Below are 12,909 nucleotides of genomic sequence, written 5' to 3' on the forward strand. Positions count from 1 at the left end.
CAAAATACAAAATAAAAATAGTTAAAAACAATTCCACCTTTCCTTACTTAACTTTCATTTGCTTATTTCCCGGACCTCCTCACCCCTCCCTTTCCTGTATTCCAATTCAGATTGTTAATTCAGCAAATCCTTCCCCACTTTATTTAATCTAATCTTTCATTACATTACCTTAATCTATTTTCCTCATTAACTTATAAAAAGCTTTAAAATTCAAAACTTAAATCTTATTTTAACTAACTTCTCATAGCCATTGTATTGTTTCCTAATCTTTTAAACCTTTGTACTAAAGCCAAGCAATTTCATTTCAAACATCCTTCTAACATTCATCAATTATATAAAACAGTCCTAGTAACAAAGAAGAAAAAATAAAACAATCCAATTTTCATCCAGCGTCCCTTCCTCCTGGTACCGGGTTTGTCAGTCCATTTAATCCCATTGAACTAGCACATTAACCTGGTAATCTTATATCCGAGGCCCTTAAGTCTCTTCCATGTCCCTTCCACAATTTTCCTTCATATTCTCCTTTCACTCGTGTGAACTCCAACTTAATAGTGCTTTTGTCCTTTTTCAACCAATCAGTCCCTTTTCCACAGTCCAGGCTGAACTCCATGTAGTACTTGAAAACATGTTTCAAAATCCCTCCAAAATTTAGAGCCCCCATATCTCCAACCCTCTCACGGCCTATTGCCAGACTCGGAAAGTCCATACATCCCTGCTCAGTGGGGTCAATCCAACCCCCCATTTCCAAACCAGTCCAGGCTTTATCTTTCCGAGTCTGATTTTTCCAAAGATCAATTGTCAAATCGAAAGGCTCATGTTCCTGCAGGGCCGCAACTTCCTCCATCTCTGGCTCCCAAAATTCAACAGCGTCCTCTTCTTTCATCTGTTCTGTCAGGGCACCCTCCTGGTTTAATTCCTGGGTAGGCTCCATACTTTTTCCTACTGCCTGTCCAAAATTTCCGGCTGTCTGCTTAAGATTTCCAACCAAATCAGTCATCAAATTCATTCTCTCATGTAGTTCTTCCAGTAAAGCATTTGTTTTGTAAAAGGCACACAACAGCGCTTCTGAATGCATTGTCCTTCAAGGTCACCAGTCAATTCCCACGGGTTATACTGTAACGGCTGGAAACTCCCTAGGATTAGTTACAATTTCACAGTCTCCCTCTAGGGGGAAAACTTCTGTTGCAAATCCAACCCCAAAGTTTCTTTCTTTTTTTTTTAAGATACTTTGTCAATAATTGTTACTTTAAAATGCAAAAGGTAACAGTGGAATCACAATGTTTCTCTTTTTTAAACATCTGTCAAAAGACTTCTGTCTCTGGTCAATGAGCTTCAAACGTCAGTCCTGACACCCCGCTCCAGGGTCAGGACAGTGGAAAATTACTTTACTTTAAACTTAATTCTGCTGGTTAAAACAGTCCAAAGAAAGCTCCCCCTTCTCCTGCCGAAGGGGGGGTTCAGCTATTTAGATTATGAAATCCACTCCTTTAATGGTGATTTTCGAAGCTCTAGTTTGCTTTGTCTTTGCTTTGTTCAGTCTACAGGGAAACGGAAGGCTGACTTCCTGTTTAGACCTTCCCGTTTCAGTACCAAATTGTAATAAATTTAAAGTCCAATTCCTTTCTGTTCCCAATTCCTTATTTAAAGTCCAATTTTCCAAGGTTTAGGTACTCACGGTGATTATTTTTATAAGCCAAATTGTCCCAAGAAGAAGGCAGCGCTCTCCGGCAACGGCTATGCGGCTTCGCTCCGCGGAAAGAGCAGTTGACTCACAGCACCGCGCCGCTTCCCCCTCTTTGCATCAGAGCCCATTTGTGGGTTCCTTTGCAGGTTGGGGGGGGCGCTAAGGGTGCCAGCCGAGTCCCATGGTCACAGGCTTCATCCGCCTGTGATTTTTTTAAGGGTCCCCGCTTCGCCGTAGCGGAAAGGACCCGTTTCACGCGGAGCTTGTCCCTCCGATTCAGAGGGAGTCCGCCATTGCCGATGGCGCCACCCCGGAAGTCTCTAACAGTCACATCCATTGACCCACCCGCTTGGGCTCTGGCCACATCTTCTACAGCAGTGGTTCTCAACCTGTGGGTCCCCAAATGTTGTTGGACTACAGCTCCCATCATCCCTGAGCTCTGGCCTTGCTTGCTAGCTAGGGGTGATGGGAGTTGTAGTCCAACAACAACTGGGGACCCACAGGTTGAGAAAGGCTGTTCTACAGGCTTGCAGCCCCTGGAATGCTGTCCAGGAAGGAAGGAAGGCCTTGGGCTAAAAGAGGTTTCCTGCCCCATATCTGCTGGCTTGGGCTGATTTTTCATCAATATGCAAATGGCACTCAGCTCAACCGGAGGGTCAGCTAAAGTAACATGTCAGCTGGGGCATGGATGGGCGGTCGGGCTGAACATATAAACTAAATCCAGGTAAGACATAAGTTATTTATTTTTAAAAGAAGATTGCAGACATTCAGCACTAAAGTACCCATTATATTTTAGGTTATGCTCACAACCGGGACACGGGTGGCACTGTAGTCTAAACTACAGAGCCTAGGGCTTGCCAATCAGAAGGTCGGTGGTTCGAATCCCCGTGACGGGGTGAGCTCCCGTTGCTCGGTCCCTGCTCCTGCCAACCTAGCAGTTTGAAAGCACGTCAAAGTGCAAGTAGATAAATAGGTACCGCTCCGGCGGGAAGGTAAACGGCATTTCCGTGCGCTGCTCTGGTTCGCCAGAAGCGGCTTAGTCATGCTGGCCACATGAGCTGTACGCCGGCTCCCTCGGCCAATAAAGCGAGATGAGCGCCGCAACCCCAGAGTCGACCACGACTGGACCTAATGGTCAGCGGTCCCTTTACCTTTGCCTTATGCTCACAACCGATATTAACTTACCATGCTAACATTCAGAAGTTCATGGATGTTGAAAAGGTTTTCCAGGCGCAGGGTAGTATAAAGGCCTTTGTTTTCCTTGCAATCACTAAAGATACATGTAAAATAAACACCAACAGGTGAACAAAAATAGCTGGCAACATTGGCCATCAAAAATCCCCCTTTTTAGATAAGTATGCCAGATATCCAAATGCACTTGTGAGAAATAATAGTGTCCTTGAGAACTATTTTCCGGGGGCTGAGGAAAACTTGTGTTTCGCAAACTTCCCCCACCAGACCTCCCTGGAAAACCCATATACCACCTCTTTTGAAACAGAAAGGAGTTAATCAGTTTGCAATATGTTGTGGAGGTCTGCCAGCGGCACTGGATTACCTAAGAGGCAGTCTATGCATGTGCTTAGGGCACCAGCAAAGCAGGGGCACAAAAAGAGTTTTTTTTAAAAAAAATCAACATATTTTTTTTAAAAAAGCATTGAAGCAGTCATTATGGGAAAAACTAGAATTTTCTTAGACTTCCTTTCAGTCCACTACAGACTCCCGCCTCCCCAATTTTTCTGTCCTTGCTGATTCCCATCTAAACCTGGAGGAGTCCTACTAATTTATATTGAAATAATATGAGGAAATCAGATTCGGCAATAAATCTATTTTTATTATTGATATACTCCTCTGACTTATATGTACTTGGCTGATTTTTCTTCCTTTTGTGTGTGAGAGAGAGAGCAGAGATTTAAAGGGGGGGCATCTATAAGAAATGGAAGATGAGGAAGGAGGAGAATACACAAGTAGCCAACAATTGCAGGGAGGTCAGGTGGGCTAAAGCTCAGAACGAGTCCAGACTTGCAAAAAGAGGTTAAAAATAATAAAAATGGTGGCTTTTTGTCTACCGTATTTTTCGCTCTATAAAACACACCAGACCACAAGACACACCTAGTTTTTGGAGGAGGAAAACAAGAAAAAAAATATTCTGAATCTCAGAAGCCAGAACAGCAAGAGGGATCGCTGCGCAGTGAAAGCAGCAATCCCTCTTGCTGTTCTGGCTTCTGGGATAGCTGCGCAGCCTGCATTCGCTCTATAAGATGCACACACATTTCCCCTTACTTTTTAGGAGGGAAAAAGTGAGTCTTATAGAGCAAAAAATACGGTATGTTTGAAGTCGAAGGAAGAACAAGTAAGTAAATCTGCGTGGAGAAGACAGAGAAATACTATTGGGTGACAGAGAAATGGTGGAACTGCTCAATATCTACTTTGCCTCTGTCTTCTCCCAAAAGGAAAACAGTGCCCAACCTGGTGATAACAGAATAAATGATATGGCAAGGGAGTTGCAGCCCAAGACAGAAAAAGAGGAGGTCTCAGAAAAAGGCAGTTTTAGTGACATTTTGAAACATGTAAACCTCAGTTTAGTCAATGAGCTTCAATTGTGTAGCAGTGCAAAATTTCAAATAAGCCATAGCTGCATTTGTTTATATCATAATACATGCAGAGTTACCTGTAAACTTTTTCAAATGTCAAGTCAATGTTTGGATTTTTTAAAATGATTCCAGAAAGATAGTATTTCAGCTGCTGATTCAGCAAATATGGTGTATCCAAAACCTGGAAAACAACGAAAAAACCAATGTTCTTTTTCTCGACATCGCAATTCTGAGAGCTTTTCATATAACATTGAAGCATCTCATGTGATTTCTTGAGTCTAGTTTGGTTTCAAGAAAAACCATGGACCTTAAGGTTAGAGAAATCATGCACAATCTATTCATGTCTTAATTGGTTATAGACTTAAACCAATCTTGAGTTTGGTTTTAGCACCTGAGGCTGCAAACTTTTATAAGCAAATAGGTAACACACTCCTTTTCTATAATCTGATCACCAAATTTAGACTGATTAGGAACTCATTAAAATATTAATGTCTTAGGATATGAGAAGTTTTAGATGATATGAAGGCCATGAGACCAGTAAGACTTTAACTATGCCCAAGTGAGACACATTTTAATGTTGCTTTGGAAATTTAACAATTTAAGAAAGAGAAAACCCTCAGCTTAGGTGAAAAGTCTGGTAAGTCAAATTTATTCTTTGCTGTTGAGCTTCCCCAAAATTTCGTGAAAAAACTGGGAAAGGATCTACAAATGACAGAATGGACTTGGAGATCTGGAGAAATGTAATTTTTGAACTGTCCTCTGCTGACCTGAAAGAAGACTTCTTTTGAAATTCAGTTTCGTTTGGCCCCGTTTAAAATTATAACTTGTCATTTGATCTGTACTGGCACTTTTAAACAATGCAATTTTTGGACATGGTCCATAACAACCCCTCTGGAATGTGTTATTAATCTAGATTTATTTTGTAGCCCAGACTTCACTGTCATGTATCCTAAGTGTGACCTAGAATTGACAGTGACTAGATTATAGTCACTAAGATGTGCACTGAGGCCAATTAAAAACCAATTAGGGACACAGGAAGCATCTTATACCAGATTGTACTATGATGATGGTATAAGATGACGAGGCTACAATCCTATACCCACTTACCTGGGAGTAAACTCCTGAATTCAATGAGACTAACTTCTGAGTTGACAGCAACTAAGGGGTGCTATAAAGAGACTGAAGTAGGCACCTGAAAGTCCAAGTTCAGATCTCACCTCCGCTAGGAACAACACACACACACACACACACACACACACACTCAGGTACATTCACCAAACTGCAACAGGGTGTTAATATTACTAATTTACCCTATAGCACTGCTGATGGGATAACAAGATGCAGAGGAAGTGCTTTAAGCAAAAAACAGCACTATGTAAATATAAATGATTATCTAGTGTAGGTAAACATTGAAGTTATGCTATCTAAGGCAATACTGACTTCAGTGTGCTTTTTCATTGTTGTTGATCACTTAATGGCCTTGATATGAGGAATCTTACTTTGAATAAACTCCTGTCTTCAAATGGTTCACAAACAAGCTTCTCCATATTTCCTCCCGTAATGAAAGTGACCACTACTATTAGCATCAGAACCCAGGAGAAAAGAAAACTGAATCCAACTCCACTGAAAGAAAACAAGGGGAAAAAATAATAATACATCATATGAGTTGGTTTAAGAGCCATTTGAAAAGGACCAACTAAAATCAACTTACTGAATCGTGACAAGGAAAACAAAGACAAGTAAAGTGATTCTTAATAAAACAAGCACGGCACACAAATTTATACCATAGCATTCCTAGCAAAGATTGCTGTCATATAAGCTCACACGAGCAAGTATTTGTTGTATCTGTCACACACAGAGACCCATTCCAGTTTGGGGAAGAGTGTCAACTGTGATGGGAATTTGTGGAAACAAGGAGGCAAATCAGAACGTTGGGGGCAAGTGTAGCTTTCAAGTAACAGGAACCAAGAACTTCCAGACTTTGGGTTGGAATCGGCACAATCTGTCCTTTCAAGTGAAGATGACAGCATTATAGTGCAATTCTAGCCATGTCTACTGAGAAGTAAGTCCCACTCAATTCAGTGGGGCTTAATCCCAGGTAAATGGGGTTATGATTGCAGCCTTGGTACTTTCCCATAAGTGGACCCCTCGGGGTGGGGGGGGAAATTAGAATAATCTTTGAGTAACAGCTTAAAAGTTCTCTCTTCCACCCACTTTTCAATTTCCTCCTTTGAGACTTCAGATGGATTTTGAAACGCCTGCTTCAAACAGGTTTGCTTTAGAGACTGCAGTGAAACACTCCTTTTATACCCTAATTAGCATTAGCTTTTTTGAAGTCTTCAATTCCCAGGATGGTTTAAAAATAGTTGCTTGCTGCCAAAGGCGGTTTCATCACAGCAATAGGATTCAATATTCTTTCCTCTGTTAAAGAAATTAGCCAGATCAGACACTATAGAGCTTTTTCTAATCTCTGCCCCCCTTTTTCTTCTAATTCTTCACATCTAATTATCACCAAGTGTACATGGAGCAGTCACCTGGAGTTCTCAGACAAGCATACCTGTATGGTACAAGCACCTGCAAGCAAATATTGGTCACATTTACATGTGACATGTTTAGGTCTGTATAAACAGCATGCATATCTAAACAATATCATTTGTGACACATGAACCCACACTAACTTTCTCCAACGTATCCTCCATTGCTCTGTATAAAGATCAGATATTTTAGAAAGGCTCATGTTTTAATGCCATTAGACTGCAGAGGGCTCTCTCACCATCTTTTTAGGAATTCAGTCAGCTCTCTAAACATAGCTGTCAACTTACAGATTTGAAAATAAGGGACCAGCAACCTCGAAAATAAGGGATCAGCAGCCAAAATAAGGGGTTTTCCAAGCACAGGTATGTTCAACTTCTGAGCCCCTCCAAGCCAAAGGCAGAAAGCCCAGCCAGCAGCCAAAGCAAGCCTCAAGCGGTGGTTCCCACAGCGCAGCAACACAGCAAAGGGGATGCAGCAAGGAAAACCACCATCACCTCTCTGCTGGGAAGCGCTGAGCAAAGGCAAGTCCCCAGGCAACGCGGCCGATTTGATCGGCACAAGGCATGCAAGCTCCACCCCCCAGTCGTTCTTAGACTCCTTATTCGGTGAGCAACGCAGCCAAGCAACACAGTTGGAGCCTCCCTCCTCCCTGGCCGGCAGGGAGGGAGGGAGAGGAGCTGCTTCCTTTGAAACCCGGGAAATTTAAGGGACATCATCAATAAGGGACAGCAGCGGGACAGAGCGTTGGGATAAGGGACTTTCCCGCCAAATAAGGGATGGTTGACAGCTATGTCTCTAAAGGATCAACAGTGTTTGCTTAAAAGACCTTTAATTTTTAAAATAATTTAATATCCTGCCTCAGGAAGGAATTCAAAAGCTCACACGCCATATTGAGAACATACATTGGTGCAAAAGAGGATTTCTCTTTCTTTCTTTCTTTCTTTCTTTCTTTCTTTCTTTCTTTCTTTTTGTCTCCAAACTTATTTTGTCAATGCAGCCCTCTTAATCTGGTGACATTCTTTTTTATGTTTTCATTAAAGATTTTTCTTGTCATTACAAAAGTACATACGCTGTCTCTGTTTTCCGTTCATAGAATCTTTGCTACAGATCAGTTATATTTGATGTGAGACACTAATGTTATAGACAGTGTGAGGCTGGGGAGAATTCTGAAACAAACAAGAAGGACTCACGCCATCAGGAAGTTTCCTCCAGTGTTTGAGATACAGCCTCTCGTTGTTGGAGTGGCATCTTTGTCATAACCACAGGTACCGCATAACAACCCCAGGTAATAAAACACAAGGATCAATATCACCATGCAGCAGAGAATTAAGCAACCCAGCCACCTAGACAAATCAATAAAAATACAATTGTCACATTAACATGCATGGCAGTGGGCAAATTAAACACAGATCCAGGTCAAGAAAACCTACAAGCTAGAAAGCAGTTGTGTGTTGGAGAAGAAAGGCATGCAAACATTTAAACATTCAAAAAAACATGTCACTGGTGCGTCCTTGAATTTCTAGTACTGAAAGACTCTAATTTAGCCCCAAAGCAGCTTTAGTAAGCCTATATTGGAGTCTTACAACCTAAAATGAGATGGGAAGAAGAAATATATATATACAAGGTGAAAGAATCTGCTTTGTTTATTTACTTCAGCACCCCCTACTTCTTAATCACTGTGACTGGAATGCACTGGAAAAATCCACCAAAATAAGATTTCCACACCCTCATTGAGATATGTGCATTTACTCAGTTACCTAAGTTTTGTGTGTCAGAAAAGAAAACGGGAAAGTTGGGGGTGGAGGGAGGTTGTGTGTTCCAAAATTTTGGATAAACCAAGGAAAGAAAGCTATTCAGAGGGTTGGGGACTCCCTGAGCTGCTTTAACACATCTTGTTCATAGCACAATCCAATTTGGGAACACAAAAGTCTTCCCTAAGACACCCAGATTTGCTTTGTGATTTGGGATATATACAGAGCCAATCCACAACCCTACTAGACACTTTCACCACACTGTGTATAAGGTGGACTCTACACACATATTAAAAACCGCTGTGAAAATGCTTTTTAAATTTTTTTTTGAAAAATATATTGAATTTGCCATAGCTCACCATCACCATCAGGTGTCACATTTGTACATTGCACTTTACAACACACTTAAAACATTGTATTTGCAGCGGTACAGCTGAGTTGTCAGTCACCTGTTTAGTATCAGTTTTACTGGTGTTAATCCCCAGCGCTCGCACTATGCATTTTTACCACTTACAAGACTCACAGCTTCCACAAAGAATATTGGGAACAAAAGTTTGTTAAGGGTGCTGAGAGTTCATAGGAGACGCTGCACACAGATACAGTTCTCAGCACCTTTAACAAACTACAGTTCCCAGGATACTTTGAGAGAAGTCATGCCTGCTAAGTGGTATAAGAGTGTTTTAATGTATGATGCGGATGTGAGCTGGCACACTAACTGCAGTGTGGCCCTTTGCGCATCAATATCCAGATAATATTACGTACCTGTAGAAATCATACTGCTCCACCACTGGAAAATATTCTTGAGCATATGTCTCACCCTGAGTAAGATATAGGGTGAAGTCTGCTATTATCTTGTGGATGGGAAGCATTTTAGTAAAGCTTGTGATATTTGAACCAACAGCTTCCAGTACATTTTTAATATCTGAAATAAATGAGTGTGTTTATGATGATTATTATAACGCTACACAAGATAAACGATTTGTCACATACAAAAAAAAAAAAGGTTGTTGGATTGCAGCTCTAGGCAGCAGAATAAGGCATGAAGAGAAGCATGAAACTGAAGAAAGCAAGCCACAAATACAATTTCAATGTAAAATGGCATTTTAATGTGCACTATCTCTCTCTCTCACACACACACAAACAAAAAAACATGCATACAAATGTTGATGCAAGCCACAGTTTTCGGCTTCTGTGTACTGAAACTGTGGTCTACTTGTAAACCTGTGTCTGGGGTATTCCATTTCAGATTGCTCTGTGTGTGTGTGTGTGTGTGTGAATCTCCTGAGGTTGTACAGCCCAGACACAGATTTCTCACTTCAGTGAGACCAGACCAAAGAATAGAGTGTCTTCTCTAGGCAGTTTCAGTATTATAATCGCCAGGTTAAAAACTTGAAAGGTGTTATGTACTGAAGTTCTCACCCTGGGCCAGCAGGGGGATACTGTAGATAGTTCAGGTCCACATATGCAAAAAAGGGATCGATAGTGACGTTCAGTGATTGGATAGTTACATAAAATGATTACTGTTGCGTTCTAGTGGAGCTCTATATAAGCAGGCTGGCTGAACCCTTCAGATCAGTTCTGTCCTGGCCTGTGAATAAACAAGAGCTGTTTGAAGAATCGCTGTGTCGTCTGATATGTTCACCCACAACTTAACACTGGCGACGAGGATGGGATGGATGGACAACAGAGCACAGCCAGATGCAGCCACCCTCTGAGCGGAGCTGAATCATTGAGCTGAAACACCGAGCGAAATCACTTTTGATCCCTTATTTGCATATGTGGACCTGAACTATCTACAGTATCCCCCTGCTGGCCCAGGGTGAGAACTTCAGTACATAACAAATCCCAATTTACCATAAGCCTCTTACTTTCTAGAGAGAAATCTCTACCTGGTTCGCATCTCGGATATGCATGCAATCCTCACTCAATCTAGAATGTAATACATGAACTGGGTTGTACCATATTTATTTGCACACAATCTCTGATTAAGCATCCAATAATAGTAATAAAAACAGTTAACGTATCCAAACACTGCATAGCCCAGTTCACCACTTTCTCTACCCAGCATTGGGTGGGAACGCAAGACAGGGAGATTCACTGTGGGCTGAGATTTGTGTCTGGAAGTAACAATTAATCAGGACCCATAGAGTGAGCGCTGCATTAAGCCCCACCTCAGAAAACGGAAATAATGAACATTGGCTGCTTTTAAATTCCGAATGATTTCAATCAGTCTGTGCAACAAACATGATAAATTTCATCCCTAATGCCTACACAGTAGCAGCAGATATTTTTAAAGCTCTCTAATGCCACTTTGTTGGAAAAACAATATCATGCAAAAGGAGTATAAGCACAATGTTTAAAGTTCCTAGGATGGAAAGAATGGGCAACCGTGACTTTCAATATGCATTAAAAGTAATTTTGAATTTTAAAATCCAACCATTGTGTCAACATATGCCAAAATGAACCTCATTTCAAAAATTTAGTGTTTCTACATGAAATTTTAGAGTTCACATGCCCCCCAAATCGAGGTATATCTCTTTTCACTGAGATAACATGCCATAATCATTCTATTCGAGAAGTAAAGTACTTGGAACTGCTCTCACTTATTTTATTCATCTGCACTGAATTCGTTGTAAGCGTGGGACACAAGTCAGACCAAGTGTGAAGACAGACAGACAGACAGACATATTTAAGGGGATGTGTAGAAGATGAACAGCAGTGAACCAAAATCTATCTGTCTTCCAGTATTTTTATATAACACACGTGTGTGTGTGTGTGTGCACCTGTGCACATGCGTTCAATTCATCAGCTCTAATGAAAAACCAACGTGAATAACTAGGAAACTGCTTCAGGGACTGAGTTATATCAATATCAACTACAGTGGATGCTCAGGTTGCGAACGTGATCTGTGTGGGAGGCACGTTCGCAACCCGCAGCATTCACAACCTGCAGCATTGTGTCTGCGCATGCGTGGGTCACGATTCCGCACATGCGCAAAGCACGATTTAGCGCTTCTGTGCACGCGCGAGCGCCAAAACCCAGAAGTAACCCGTTCTGGTATTTCCGGGTTCGGCACTGTGTGCAACCCGAAAACACGCAACCTGAAGCGTCTGTAACCCGAGGTATGACTGTACAACTGGCTTCCCCCTTTTAAAAATCAACCACATGGAAAATGGCTCACAATGTATATTAATCAGAAACGGCTGCTTACCCGGTAAACGGGTGGGTGGCAGTTGCGACCTGGCATGGCGGTTTCCCCTCCTCCCAAAGCCATGCCGTATTTGCCCCTGGGCCGCCACAGTGCCTGCTGGGTTCCCGCCAAACCCAGTTTTGAAATTTCTGGCCAATCCATGGCAGCCTTGGTGGGACGGTCCAATTGGAGCACATTTACTCTGCTCCAAGAGTACAAAAGGGGGCTGGCGCTGCTCTCAGCTACACAGTCATCCCCAGAGTGTCACCCACCCATCCCACACTCTAATCTTATTTTCTTGCAGGCTAACCTTTGCTTTCCAGGCACGCTGGCGTTGCTCTGGTCGTACAATGGTTGCTGTCTTCAGAGCCAGGGAGGAATTTCCCCTGCTCTGTAGGTTTTGCCTTCCCCATAGCAACTGTCAGAACTTTGGTGCTTTAGACCTTGGGCAGAATCCTTTAGTCAAACATCTGAAGAAGGGGTGAAATGCTGACTCACCCACTTCCTGTGAAGGTGATAACAGGGTACCCCGTTAGAGGGGTCATGCGGGTGGTCTCTGTCCACAAGCGCACGGCAGAGGGGCCACAGAGCTACCTTCAGCGATTTGGGAGGGACCAGCTGCATAAACCCGCGCTTTGCATTGGTCCCATCAACTGCTAACTGACCCTGTCATGCCTCGGACGCCCAGGCAGAAGGCTGAGAGGGATACATGCCCAATGCCTCTTGCAGGGCGTACCTACACCTGTATTCAATAAAGTTGTGGCCATTTTAATCCCAGATATATGTTGTTGTGTCTTTTCCTTTCACCGCGAGGCCTGGCTTCTGGGGGAGGGGGTGCTGTGTCTGGGTTCGCAAGGAGTCACCTTCTATAATAATTATAATAATAATTTATTATTTATACCCCGCCCATCTGGCTGGGTTTCCCCAGCCACTCTGGGCGTCTTCCAACAAAAGATTAAAAATACATTAAAACATCAGACATTTAAAACTTCCCTAAACATGGTTGCCTCTAGCTGTTTTCTAAACGTCAGGTAGTTGTTTACTTCCTTGACATCTGGTGGGAGGGCGTTCCACAGGGCGGGCGCCACCACTGAGAAGGCCCTCTGCCTGGTTCCCTGAAACCTCACTTCTCGCAGTGAGGGAACTGCCAGAAGGCCC

At 42.5% G+C, this 12,909-nt stretch overlaps 1 protein-coding gene across 6 annotated transcripts in view; it reads right to left on the bottom strand.

Moving 5' to 3' along the window:
• Positions 1-12,909, bottom strand: part of PROM1 (prominin 1) — a 121,828-nt gene that overhangs the window by 26,789 nt on the left and 82,130 nt on the right. For all 6 annotated transcript variants that reach the window (XM_053402729.1, XM_053402728.1, XM_053402724.1 and 3 more), the window contains 5 exons: positions 9,324-9,483; positions 8,001-8,153; positions 5,775-5,898; positions 4,353-4,456; positions 2,870-2,954 (listed from right to left, as the gene is read on the bottom strand). In XM_053402729.1, the coding sequence (XP_053258704.1) occupies positions 2,870-2,954; positions 4,353-4,456; positions 5,775-5,898; positions 8,001-8,153; positions 9,324-9,483 (626 nt within the window). The remainder of the gene's footprint in view (positions 1-2,869; positions 2,955-4,352; positions 4,457-5,774; positions 5,899-8,000; positions 8,154-9,323; positions 9,484-12,909) is intronic.

This window comes from Podarcis raffonei, chromosome 9 (assembly GCF_027172205.1).
Source record: "Podarcis raffonei isolate rPodRaf1 chromosome 9, rPodRaf1.pri, whole genome shotgun sequence".
In the NCBI taxonomy this organism is placed as follows: domain Eukaryota; kingdom Metazoa; phylum Chordata; class Lepidosauria; order Squamata; family Lacertidae; genus Podarcis; species Podarcis raffonei.